Source organism: Symphalangus syndactylus, chromosome 8, assembly GCF_028878055.3.
Source record: "Symphalangus syndactylus isolate Jambi chromosome 8, NHGRI_mSymSyn1-v2.1_pri, whole genome shotgun sequence".
NCBI lineage: Eukaryota > Metazoa > Chordata > Mammalia > Primates > Hylobatidae > Symphalangus > Symphalangus syndactylus.
The window spans coordinates 105,601,860-105,615,405 of NC_072430.2; the positions used below are offsets into that span (position 1 = coordinate 105,601,860).

At 40.3% G+C, this 13,546-nt stretch overlaps 1 protein-coding gene across 1 annotated transcript in view; it reads right to left on the reverse strand.

The window, feature by feature from the left end:
• FLACC1 (flagellum associated containing coiled-coil domains 1) overlaps window positions 1–13,546 on the reverse strand; it is a 77,440-nt gene that overhangs the window by 11,830 nt on the left and 52,064 nt on the right. The window contains exons 10-12 of the mRNA XM_055290221.2: window positions 10,647–10,746; window positions 8,991–9,094; window positions 2,384–2,446 (exon numbers count right to left, since the gene is read on the reverse strand). Of these exons, the coding sequence (XP_055146196.1) occupies window positions 2,384–2,446; window positions 8,991–9,094; window positions 10,647–10,746 (267 nt within the window). The remainder of the gene's footprint in view (window positions 1–2,383; window positions 2,447–8,990; window positions 9,095–10,646; window positions 10,747–13,546) is intronic.

Genomic DNA, 13,546 nt, shown 5'->3' on the forward strand with positions numbered 1-13,546 from the left:
ACTGAAGGGTTTTAAGCAGAGAAGTGAATGCACGTATATTACTGCTTACATTATGCTCCATGGGGATGGATTGGAAGGGCAAGAGGGAAAACAACGGAACCAAGAGGAGAATAGTACAGTCGTGTAGGTGAGAAATAATGGACTAGGGTAAGGTGACAATGGAGGGACGTGGATGAATTTGGAATATGTTATAGAGGATCAGCTGAGGCTGCTGAGTGGATTTGGGAGAGTGAAAGGAAAGAAGAAATCAAGGATGACTTCAGGTCTAGGCTCAGAACAGCTGAGGGAGTTGACAATTTGGGGGCTAAATCTCTGGTGGAAAATTGAGAGTGTGGAACCGGGCATGTTAATTTTGAGGTGTCTGTATGTCACCTGTGTTGAAATGTCAAATGGGCAGTTGGATGTACAAGCCTGGAGCTCAGGAGAGAGGCAAGGCTGGAGTATCAACCCAAGTTATCAGCACAGAGATGGCTTTTACATCTGTGTGAACAGATGAGCTCACCAAAGGAGAAATGGGAGATAAAGAAGAGAAGTGGGGCCTGGGAACAAGCCTGAAAATACTCCAGGACTTAGAAAGTAGGTGGGAGAACAATGGGTGCCATTGAAGGGTTTTAAGCAGAGTTCTAGTTCTAGTAAAGGAGATTGAGAAGGTGTGACCAATGAGGTGAAGGAAACGCAGAAGCCCATGAAAGCTAAGACAGGTGAATGTTGCAAGGAGAGAGTGATCAATTGCACCTGATACTGCTCATGTCAAGTGAGGTGAAGCATTCCTTGGATTTGGCAACTCGGAATTTACTTGTGATTTTAACAAAAACAGTTTCCATGGCTGGGATGGGAGCAGAAGTCAGGTTGAGGTGTAAAGGGGAGGTGACCCTTCTAATAGGTTCTGCCTCCCATCATTTTGCCTCTTCAGATTCTCCTTCACATTGCTGCCACAGTTATTTTCCCAAATGATACTCTCTCCTCAAAAACCTCCAGTGGCGTCCCATTTGGAGAAAAGCAAGTGTTGGGCAGGGCCCTTAAATCGGGTGGCTTCTGAGAAGGTGGCATTTGAATAAAGAACAAGAGGAGGAAAGGAAGTTAGTCATGTGGATATCCAGGAAAGAGCTTTTCAGGAAGAGAGAATATCAAAGACCCCAAGGTAGGAACATCCTGGCCTGTTAAGGGAACAGCAAGGAGGCAAGTGCCTCTGGGGTGGAGTGATGGAGGGAAGAAATAGAAAGAGACGAGGTTAGAGGAAGGAACCATCAGCGAGGAGCAGGTGGAACAATCCCCAGGGCCAACACAGGGCTGGGAACAGTTCATGGTCCCACTAGGCAGAGTAGAAAATCCTTCTCATACAGAGGGTGTGGTGTCGAGTACTCAGAGGGTATTACCTCAGTAGTGGGGGAAAATTAGTTCCACACTAAAGACTGCTTTAGTTCTGCCCAACAAAGCTTAAAAAGCAAGGCTCAAAAGGATCAAACTGTTTCCAGGCAACTTAACAAGAATATCTAAAGGAATATAAAAATATTCAGCACCCAACAAGGTAAATGCCAAAATGGCTGACATCCAAGCCAAACTTACCAGGCTTGCAAACAAGGAAATATGACCATAAATGAGAAGAAAAATCAACGAAGAGAAACAGACCCAGACATGACACAAACGACAGAATTCGTAGACAAACTCATGAAAATGGTTATTATAATACACTGGGTATACCTTCCTCCAAAGCCCATTTCTTGAACTTGTAGGACACCACAGTCTGTTTGCCTCTCCATGATGCTGAAGCCCTGCCTGGGCTCTAAGATAGAATTCATTTACAATGCCTTTATAATGACTGATATTTTCTCAGACATGCCTATTCTGGATCCAAGTCAAGTTCTCAGTGATGGAAGAATCACACATCACCTTGTGGATTTGAACAACTCCTCTTCAGTTGTCTCCCACAGACTGCCACAATTTGTCCCAGAATAGAGTCCCTGAGGAAGTTATCATGTGTGAGGTACACTCAGAGTTTAAGGAGGAGCTTGGTGACAGAGTTCCAAAGGAGACACTTTTATACTTTTCACAGCTCAAAGGGAAGAACTTGGTGTTTTATAACTGAAAGATCATTTGTGGTTTGAACTTCGCTAGAAATGAAAGTCATTTAACATTGAAGATCACATAGTATATTGCTGATCTATTTGTTCAAATCAGACTTTAAAAAGACCCACTGGCTTTATTTTACAGATAATTTCAAAAATTCTTTTTAATTTATTGAATCCAGTAAACTCAGCTTTAGGTCTTCCATTTCTTATTGGTTTTGGGGAAATTATCATTGATTCCATTATACTGACAGCTTGTTATTTTACTGGTGTATTTGTAATATACCAAGTCCACAGGAAAGGATGAAAAAGCTTACCTCTTTGGTTTTTCTCAGCTCTTCTAATTGCAAGGTGTCACTTTGATGTTGCTTCAAGAGCTCCTAAAAACAATTTTATTAGGAAAAGGTTAGCACTGTGGTTCTGGCACATCTTCTAGGGAGTTAAGAAAGCCAGACTAGGATTCAGGAATATAATATTCACCAAAGCTTAGACACTGCTATAATGAAGCACACATTATAAACTAGTGACATGAGATGTTGAAGTTAATGAAAATCTTACTTATGTTCAACCTTATCTCACTGACAAATATTAAAAGAAATTATATTTTCATCAAAAGCTTTTCTTAAATCAGTGTATAGATTCAATACTCTTAAGAATTAATCTCACCACAGATTGATCTTTATATTCAATGAAATCCCAGTCAAAATACCAGCAAGCTTCCTTGATAAGCTAATTCTAAATTGACAAGCTAGTTCTAACATTTATGTAAAAATACAAAGAATGTGGAAAGGCAAAATAATCTTGAAAAACAATAGCAAAGCTAGATAATCTTTGATACCCAATTTCAAACTTCAGTAGTCAAGACAATGTGTTGTTGACCTAAGTATAGAAAAATAGTCAAATTAAACAGAATGGAGAGTCCTATACCCCCAAATACAGCAAAGACACTATAATAGTCTGATCTCACATTTCTATGAAGAACTACCTGAGAGACTGGGTAATTTATAAAGAAAAGAGGTTTGGGGGGAGGTTCCAAGATGGCCAAATAGGAACAGCTCCAGTCTACAGCTCCCAGCATGAGTGACGCAGAAGATGGGTGATCTCTGCATTTCCAACTGAGGTACCAGGTTCATCTCACTGGGGCTTGTCAGACAGTGGGTGCAGGACAGTGGGTACAGCCCACGGACTGGGAGCTGAACCAGGGTGGGGCACCACCTCACCTGGGAAGTGCAAGGGGTCAGGGAATTCCCTTTCCTAGCCAAGGGAAGCCGTGACAGATGGCACCTGGAAAATTGGGTCAACCCAGAATTTCATATCCAGCCCAACTAAACTTCATAATTGAAGGAGAAATAAAATCCTTTACAGAGAAGCAAATGCTGAGAGATTTGGTCACCACAGGCCTGTCTTACAAGAGGTCCTGAAGAAAGCACTAAACATGGGAAGGAACAACTGGTACCAGCCATTGCGAAAACATGCCAAATTGTAAAGTCCATCAATGCTAAGAAGAAACTGCATCAACTAATGAGCAAATAACCAGCTAACATGATAATGAGAGGATCAAATTCACACATAACAATATTAACCTTAAATGTAAATGGGCTAAATGCTCCAATTAAAAGACACAGACTGGCAAATTGGATAGAGTCAAGACCATCAGTGTGCTGTATGCAGGAGACCCATCTCACGTGCAGAGACACACATAGGCTCAAAATAAAAGGATGGAGGAAGAACTACCAAACAAATGGAAAACAAAAAAAGGCAGGGGTTGCAATCCTAGTTTCTGATAAAACAGATTTTCAATCAACAAAGATTAAAAGAGACAAAGAAGGCCATTACATAATGGTAAAGGGATCAATTCAACAAGAAGAGCTAACTATCCTAAATATATATGCACCCAATACAGGAGCACCCAGATTCATAAAGCAAGTCCTTAGAGACCTACAAAGAGACTTAGACTCCCACACAATAATAATGGGAGACTTTAACACCCCACTGTCAACATTAGACAGTTCCACGAGACAGAAAGTTAACAAGGATATCCAGGAATTCAACTCAGCTATGCACCAAGTGGACCTAATAGACATCTACAGAACTCTCCACCCCAAATCAACAGAATATACATTCTTCTCAGCACCACATCGCACGTATTCCAAAATTGAGTGCATAGTTGGAAGTAAAGCACTTCTCAGCAAATATAAAAGAAGAGAAATCCCAACAAACTGTCTCTCAGACCACGGTGCAATCAAACTAGAACTCAGGATTAAGAAACTCACTCAAAACCACTCAACTACATGGAAACTGAACAACCTGCTCCTGAATGACTACTGGGTACATAACAAAATGAAGGCAGAAATAAAGATGTTCTTCGAAACCAATGAGAACAAAGACACAACATACCAGAATCTCTGGGACACATTTAAAGCAGTGTGTAGAGGGAAATTTATAGCACTAAATGCCCACAAGAGAAAGCAGGAAAGATCTAAAATTGACACCCTAACATCACAATTAAAAGAACTAGAGAAGCAAGAGCAAACACATTTAAAAGCTAGCAGAAGGCAAGAAATAACTAAGATCAGAGCAAAACTGAAGGAGATAGAGACACAAAAAAACCTTCAAAAAAATCAATGAATCCAGGAGCTGGTTTTTTGAAAAGATCAACAAAATTGATACTCCGCTAGCAAGACTAATAAAGGAGAAAAGAGAGAAGAATCAAATAGATGCAATAAAAAATGATAAAGGGGATATTACCACTGATCCCACAGAGATACAAACTACCATCAGAGAATACTAGAAACACCACTATGCAAATAAACTAGAAAATCTAGAAGAAATGGATAAATTCCTGGACACATATACCCTCCCAAGACTAAACCAGGAAGAAGTTGAATCCCTGAATAGACCAATAACAGGCTCTGAAATTGAGGTAATAATTAAGAGCCTACCAACCAGAAAAAGTCCAGGACCAGATGGATTCACAGGTGAATTCTACCAGAGGTACAAGGAGGAGCTGGTACCATTCCTTCTGAAACTATTCCAATCAATAGAAAAAGAAGGAATCCTCCCTAACTCATTTTATGAGGCCAGCATCATCCTGATACCAAAGCCTGGCAGAGACATAACAAAAAAAGAGAATTTTAGACCAATATCCCTGATGAACATCAATGCAAAAATCCTCAATAAAATACTGGCAAACCGAATCCAGCAGCACATCAAAAAGCTTATCCACCATGATCAAGTGGGCTTCATCCCTGGGATGCAAGGCTGGTTCAACATACGCAAATCAATACACGTAATCCATCATATAAACAGAACCAATGACAACAACCACATGATTATCTCAATAGATGCAGAAAAGGCCTTCAACAAAATTCAACAACCCTTCATGCTAAAAACTCTCAATAAATTAGGTATTGATGGGACGTATCTCAAAATAATAAGAGCTATCTATGACAAACCCACAGCCAGTATCATACTGAATGGGCAAAAACTGGAAGCATTCCCTTTGAAAACTGGCACAAGACAGGGATGCCCTCTCTCACCACTCCTATTCAACATAGTGTTGGAAGTTCTATCCAGGGCAATCAGGCAGGAGAAGGAAATAAAGGAAATAAACCCCATCATCTTGCCCAAAATCTCCTTAAGCTGATTAGCAACTTCAGCATCAGGATACAAAATGAATGTGCAAAAATCACAAGCATTCCTATACACCAGTAACAGACAGAGAGCCAAATCATGAGTGAACTCCCATTCACAGTTGCATCAAAGAGAATAAAATACCTAGGAATCCAATTTACAAGGGATGTGAAGGACCTCTTCAAGGAGAATTACAAACCACTGCTCAATGAAATAAAAGAGGACACAAACAAATGGAAGAACATTCCATGCTCATGGGTTGGAAGAATCAATATCGTGAAAATGGTCATACTGCCCAAGGTAATTTATAGATTCAATGTCATCCCCATCAAGCTACCAATGACTTTCTTCACAGAATTGGAAAAAACTACTTTAAATTTCATATGGAACCAAAAAAGAGCCTGCATAGTCAAGACAATCCTAAGCAAAAAGAACAAAGCTGGAGGCATCACGCTACCTGACTTCAAACTATACTACAAGGCTACAGTAACCAAAACAGCATGGTACTGGTACCAAAACAGAGATATAGACCAATGGAACAGAACAGAGCCCTCAAAAATAATACCACACATCTACAACCATCTGATCTTTGACATCCTGACAAAAATAAGAAATGGGGAAAGGACTCCCTATTTAATAAATGGTGCTGGGAAAACTGGCTAGCCATATGTAGAAAGCTGAAACAATCCCTTCCTTACACCTTATACAAAAATTAATTCGAGATGGATTAAAGACTTAAATATTAGATCTAAAACCATAAAAACCCTACAAGAAAACCTAGGCAATACCATTCAGGACATAGGTATGGGCAAGGACTTCATGTCTAAAACATCAAAAGCAATGGCAACAAAAGCCTAAATTGACAAATGGGATCTAAATAAACTAAAGAGCTTCTACACAGCAAAAGAAACTATCATCAGAATGAACAGGCAACCTACAGAATGGGAGAAAATTTTTGCAATCTACTCATCTGACAAAGGGCTAATATCCACAATCTACGAATAACTTAAACAAATTTACAAGAAAAAAATCGAACAACCGCATCAACAAGTGGGTGAAGGATATGAACAGACACTTCTCAAAAGAAGACATTTATGCAGCCAACAGACACATGAAAAAATGCTCATCATCACTGGCCATCAGAGAAATGCAAATCAAAACCACAATGAGATACCATCTCACACCAGTTAGAATGGCCATCATTAAAAAGTCAGGAAACAACAGGTGCTGGAGAGGATGTGGAGAAATAGGAACACTTTTACACTGTTGGTGAGACTGTAAACTAGTTCAAACATTGTGGAAGACAGTGTGGCGATTCCTCAGGGATCTAGAACTAGAAATACCATTTGACCCAGCCATCCCATTACTGGGTATATATCCAAAGGATTATAAATCATGCTGCTATAAAGACACATGCACATGTATGTTTATTGCGGCACTATTCACAATAGCAAAGACTTGGAACCAACCCAAATGTCCAACAATGATAGACTGGATTAAGAAAACGTGGCACATATACACCATGGAATACTATGCAGCCATAAAAATGGATGAGTTCATGTCCTTTGTAGGGACATGGATGAAGCTGGAAACTATTCTCAGCAAACTATTGCAGGGACAAAAAAGCAGACACTGCATGTTCTCACTCATAGGTAGGAATTGAACAGTGAGAACACTTGGACACAGGATGGGGAACACCACACACCAGGGCCTGTCATGGGGTGGGGGGAGGGGAGAAGGATAGCATTAGAAGATATACCTAATGTAAATGACGAGTTAATGGGTGCAGCACACCAACATGGCACATGTATACATATGTAACACACCTGCACATTGTGCACATGTACCCTAGAACTTAAAGTATAATATATAAAACAAAATAAAAAAAAAGAAATAAAAGAGGTTTAATTGGCTCACATTTCTGCAAGCATGGTTGGGGAGGCCTCAGGAAACTTACAATCATGGCAGAGGTAAAGAGGAAGGAGGCCTGTCTTACATAGCTGGAACAAAAGGAAGAGAGAGAAGGGGGAGGTGCTACAACCTGATCTTTTGAGAACTCACTATCGCGAGAACAGAAAGGGGGAGAATCTGTCCCCATCATCCAATCACCTCCCACCAGACCCCTTCTCCAATGTTGGAGATTACAATTGGATATGAGATTTGGGCAGGGACACAAATCTAAACTGTATCAGACACTAAGGCAACTCAATGGGCAAAGGAAAGTATTTTTAAAGAATGATGCTGGGATAACTGAATATCCATAAGACAAAAATGACCCATGACTCTTACACTTCACTTCATACACAAAAATTATTCAAAATGGATCATGGAATCATAAAAGCTAAAATTTTAAAGCTTCTAAAAAATAGAATATCTTCATGACCTTGGAATAGGCAACAATTTTATAGAGAGGACACAAAAATCTGTAACCATAAAAGAAAAAAAAGATCATTGCCTTTCATCGAAATTTAAAGCTTCTGTATATCAAAATATATCGTTAACAAAATGAAGAGGCAAACCACAGGCTGACAGACAATATTTACAACATGTATATCTGACAAAAAACTTGTATCCACAATATAAAAAGTACTCCTACATATCAAAAATAAAAATACAAGCACCTCCTACTTTTTCAAATGGGAAAAGACTTGAACAGGCACTTTATGGAAGAAGATATATGAATGGACCAATAAGCATATGAGAAAATCCCCAACATAATTAGTCATCAGGGAAACTAAAACCATAATGAAGTACCACTTCATGCCCACTGGAATGGCCAAAATTAAAAGACTAGCAAAACTAATTTTTGTGGAGGATATAGAGCAACTAGAATTCCAATATATCTAAGATGCAAGAATAAAATGGTACAACTACATTGGAAAATAGTTTTGGCAAGAGTTCCTATAAAGTTAAACCTGTACCTGACCTGGCGCCCAGTAATAGCACTACAGCTATAACAGCTACAGTGAAGAATGAAAAGGATATTCAGAGATGGGATTTTGGCAAAATAAGGAATTTCAATTTCTGCATGTTTAGCATTCTGTTATTTCCAGTTAATTAAAATTTTTGTTCTAAGAACCCTTTGATAAGACTGTCTAGATTGTGGGAATATTGTCCAGCTAAAGGACAGCAAGACTGTCAGTCTATTTGCATACATTTCCAGAAAGCTGGGAGAGGAGGATTATACCCAGAAAGACAAAACGATCACCTAATTATGGAGGCACACCTGGGGACTTGGGCGTACCACCTGGACTACACATTCAATCACCAAGGTGCTTTGGGCTGAGTTACCTCCTTCTCTCGAATGAAGTTCTCAAAGACAGCACTGCAGGATTCATTTATTTTCTTCTCTTCTTCTCCTGACTCCAATTCGAATTTTTTGGTCATCTTTTTTTCTGTGGAAGTGACAGGAAAGCACATATATGTGTAAAGATGGGAAAAGCAGGTGCAACGAGAAACCCAGAATATCTAAAGATAAAAGCAATTCCAGACTGTGTCAGACTCAAGGGCATTGCAGCCTGGTGTTCAGCCTCTGACACTCACCTGAAGGTGCTTGAGGGTGAGGTGAGCACGGTGGTTGTCCTCAATCACATTAGTCATATGGGATTTACCACCAACATCTCTGGTTCTTTTGTATGTAGTTTATTTTTAATCTGTTGCTTTTTATTTTGTCCATTCCCTCTGCTGACGTAACCACTATGCTATCATGGATATCTTTATCTTAAAATAAAGCTCTTGGCTAACATTACTTTGCCAGCAATAAAATTCATCCTGTACTTAGTGCTGGGGTAGAAGTAGGCTTCAGCTATTTTCCTGGGCAAGGAAACCTGCCAGTAGAGCCCCAGTATCAAACAAGAGGAAGGAGGGGCGAAGGGAAACACAGATTTCTTCAGTATTGCAATTCTGGGGATGGACAGGGAGTCTCTGGTCTGACACGGTAAGCCTCTGACTGAGCTGGATAGTGAGCAGCTAAATTCTGGTCTTCCAAAACTGGCGGTTACGTCTTCACTTAGACTTTGGCAACATGGGATGACAGTCGTATGAGTAGCTAGAATCTGGGATATGACTTGGGTTCTATTGCACTAGAATTCTAGGTAAAGCCCCAGACAGGAGCAGCTCCCCCTCCCATTCCCCAGCCTTAACTCCAGGGTCTTCATATTACCTTCTGGCAGTCCAGAGTGCCCACCAGAATGTGAATTAATTTTCCTACGGGGTATCTGCATTTAAATGAGTAATTTGTTAAAATCAACTAAATCTGAAATGAATGTGGTTGGCGTGGAATGTGGAATAGATCTATAGAGGTCCCACTCCTACCTCAACTAGTCTTCTAGGCCTGGAGTAGTCTCTACAAATTCTCTTCTTTTTTCCTTTTATGAACAAGTTCAGTGGGGGTGGGAGGTGCACCTATAGAGTACTTTGTATGATGCAAGCTCTGTGTTAATTGTTGGAAATATTAAAAATATTTACCAAGTGTGACTTCCTTCTAGAAGACGTGGGAATATAGAAGCTCTTAGTATAATGGATTGTGTTGTTCCTATCTGCCCCCTGCCCACATGCAAGTGAACATTTCACATTCTAACTAAAGAACTCTTGAAACTTTATGTTCATCTATTTCTAGATAATAAGTCTGCACTCCCTAGAGGGATTCTAGCATTTGTTCCAGCCATCATGGGCAAACTTGGACCAAATGAGTTTCAGAAGGTACAGGCTTAGACTCTCTTAGATCAGATGCCTGAACTTCAAAAAACACCCTACCCTTGTTGTCATTTTGCTTTCATGAAAGCTCTGGGCACCTTCCATTCAGGTATCCACGCCAACCACATTCATAGATTCATGTGGCCCATCACCCTTCGTAAGCCCAAGGCTACCTTCCTCAAGTCAAGACCAAACTTCATGGCAGTTTTTTAATGCACTTGTCATCAAAAAAGCTAGAGTTTCTGTACTCACTTTGCTGTAGCAGGGTATTTTCTCGCTCCAACTTCTCATCCTTCCTCCATTTTGCCTTCTGTTTTGACCACTTCTCTTCCATTTCATCATAAATACTGTCCTGGGGAGGTACAAAGGCACCATGATGAAAAGAGTCCTAAAATGAAGGTGACCTGGAGAGGCTGTAAAACTCAACTCAGGGAGGACTCCTCTTGGCACTGCACAGTGGGCCAGGGCCCAGCACCATGTTCTGTGCATCTTCCCTTACCTGGGGCCCTCACAGAGTGGGTCCTCCATGGGTGACTGGTGAGAAGTAAATTCCAGCCCAGCCCAACAGAGAGCTTATGGAACCCAAAGGTCAAGGGCAAACTATGCACAGTGTTTGCCCCACTAGAACTGAACTTCCTTTGAAGACAGGTAGAGTTCTCCATGTTGAAGAATCATGTCAGCTCCCCCTAAATCACAAATCCCTCTTCAATAGCACAAGAAGAAAGGAGGCCGGGCGCGCTGGCTCACACCTGTAATCCCAGCACTTTGGGAGGTGGAGGCAGGCAGATCACAAGGTCAAGAGGTCGAGACCATCCTGGCCAACATGGTGAAACCCCATCTCTACTAAAAATACAAAAATTAGCTGGGTGTGGTGGCACACACCTGTAGTCCCAGCTACTTGGGAGGCTGAGGAAAAGAATCACTTGAACCTAGAAGGCAGAGGTTGAAGTGAGCCGAGATCACACCACTGCACTCCAGCCTGGTGACAGAGTGAGATTCCATCTAAAAAAAAAAAAAAGAAGAAGAAAGGAAATGCCTAGTAGTTAGTTAATTTGAACACTTAGAAAATAAGGGGATGTTTTTCAGAGAATGTCCACTTTTTCTTAGCAAATCTAACTTTCTTTTGTGGTTGAGGTTAGATAAGCCTAATCTAATACCAATACTGTTGCTTGGTTCAGATTTCATGAACATGGAACCCTAGGAGGGGGAAGGCCCTGGACCTGGATGCCGCTAGCAGGGTCCAAGGATGCTGACTGCCTTATTTTTCAGGTTAGCAGAAGGATTCACACCTGACCTATTCTATTTACCACTCACAGGTCTTAGGCTCTGCTCTATGATATTTTCCCTGAATATACCAAGGAGTATCTTAAAATAATGAGTTTTAGACACAGGCTCAAAACTGAAACTGTAAGTGGTAGATAGAACTTTAGAGGTGGTACTGGTGTTTAACTTTTGATAGAGCAACCAAGTGTCCTTGTCTGCCTGACACTTAGCGGTTTCCTGGGACTCTGGACTCTCAGTGCTAAAACCTGGAAAGTCTCAGGCTAACTAGAACTAGTTGGTCACTATACTTCACAACTAAATAGGATGAAGGCTTGAGGCTTCAGTCCTTTCCCGCCCCACTAGCCATCTCTTAACTCTCTTCATCTACCTAGTAAGAATCATACCGTAACTTTGTTTTCCTGGGCCTTCATCAAATGAGCTGATTAAATGGATGGGTTTTATTCTGAGATGATGGGAGCACTCCATGCTTTGCTTGTGGCAATGCAGAGTGATACATTTTTTTTGGATGGCAATTTGGCCATATATATTAAAGGCCTTAAAAATGTTCATTCCAAAACAAGAACAAACTAACCCCAAAGCTAGGAGAAGAAAAGAAATAACTAAAATCAGAACAGAACTGAATGGAATCAAGATTCAAAAATCCATACAAAGAATCAATGAAACAAAAAGTTGGATCTTTGAAAGGATATGCAAGACCGATAGAGTGCTAGCTACATTAGCAAAGAAAAAAACGACGATCCAAACAAGCACATTCAGAAAGGACAAAAGTGACATTACAACCAATCTCACAGAAATATAAAAGATCCTCAGAGACCATTATGAACATCCGTATGCATACAAACAAGAAAATCTACAGGAAATGGATAAATTCCTGGAAATACAACCTCCAAAGATTGAATCAAGAAGCAATTGAAACCCCAAATAGACAATATTGAGTTTTGAAATTGATTCAGTAATAAAATAATCTAACACTCAAAAAAAAAAAAAAAATCCTGGGACCAGAAAGATTCACAGCCAAATTCTAACAAAAGTACAAAGAAGAGCTGGTACCAATTCTACTGAAACTATTCCAAAAAAATGAGGAGGAGGGACTCCTCCCTAACTTATTCTATGAAGCTGGCATTATCCTTATACCAAAATCTGGCAAAGACAAAAAAAGAAACTACAGGCCAATATCCCTATGAATATAGACTGAAAAAACGCTCAACAAAATACTTGCAAATTGAATCCAGCTACACATGAAAAAGTTAATTCATGGCCAGGCACGGTGGCTCATACCTGTTATCTTAGCACTATGGGAGGTTGAGACAGGAGAATTGCTTGAGCCCAGGAGTCTGAGCAACATGATATGAGACCCCATGTCTACAGAAAAAATAAAAAATTAGCTGGGTGTAGTGGTCCCAGCTATTTAGGAGGCTGAGGTGTGAGGATCACTCCAGCCCAAGAGGTTAAGTCTTCAATGAGTTGTGATTGTGCCGCTGCACTCCAGCCCAGGTGACAGAATGAGACACTGACTCAAAAAAAAAAAAAAGTTAATTCACCATGGTCAAGTAGGCTTCATTCTCACAATGCAAGGTTGGTTCAACATATGTGAATCCATAAATGTGATTCACCATATAAACAGAATTAGAAAGAAAACCCATATGATCATCTCAATAGACATGGAAAAAGCCTTTGATAAAATCCAACATCCCTTCACGATAAAAACTCTCAGCAAATTAGGTTATCAAAAGAACATACTTCAAAATAATAAGAGCCATTTATGACAAACCCACAGCCAACATCCTACTGAATGGGCAAAAGCTGGAAGCATTCCCCTTGAGAACTAGCACAAGACAAGGATGCCCACTCTCACCACTCTTATTCAA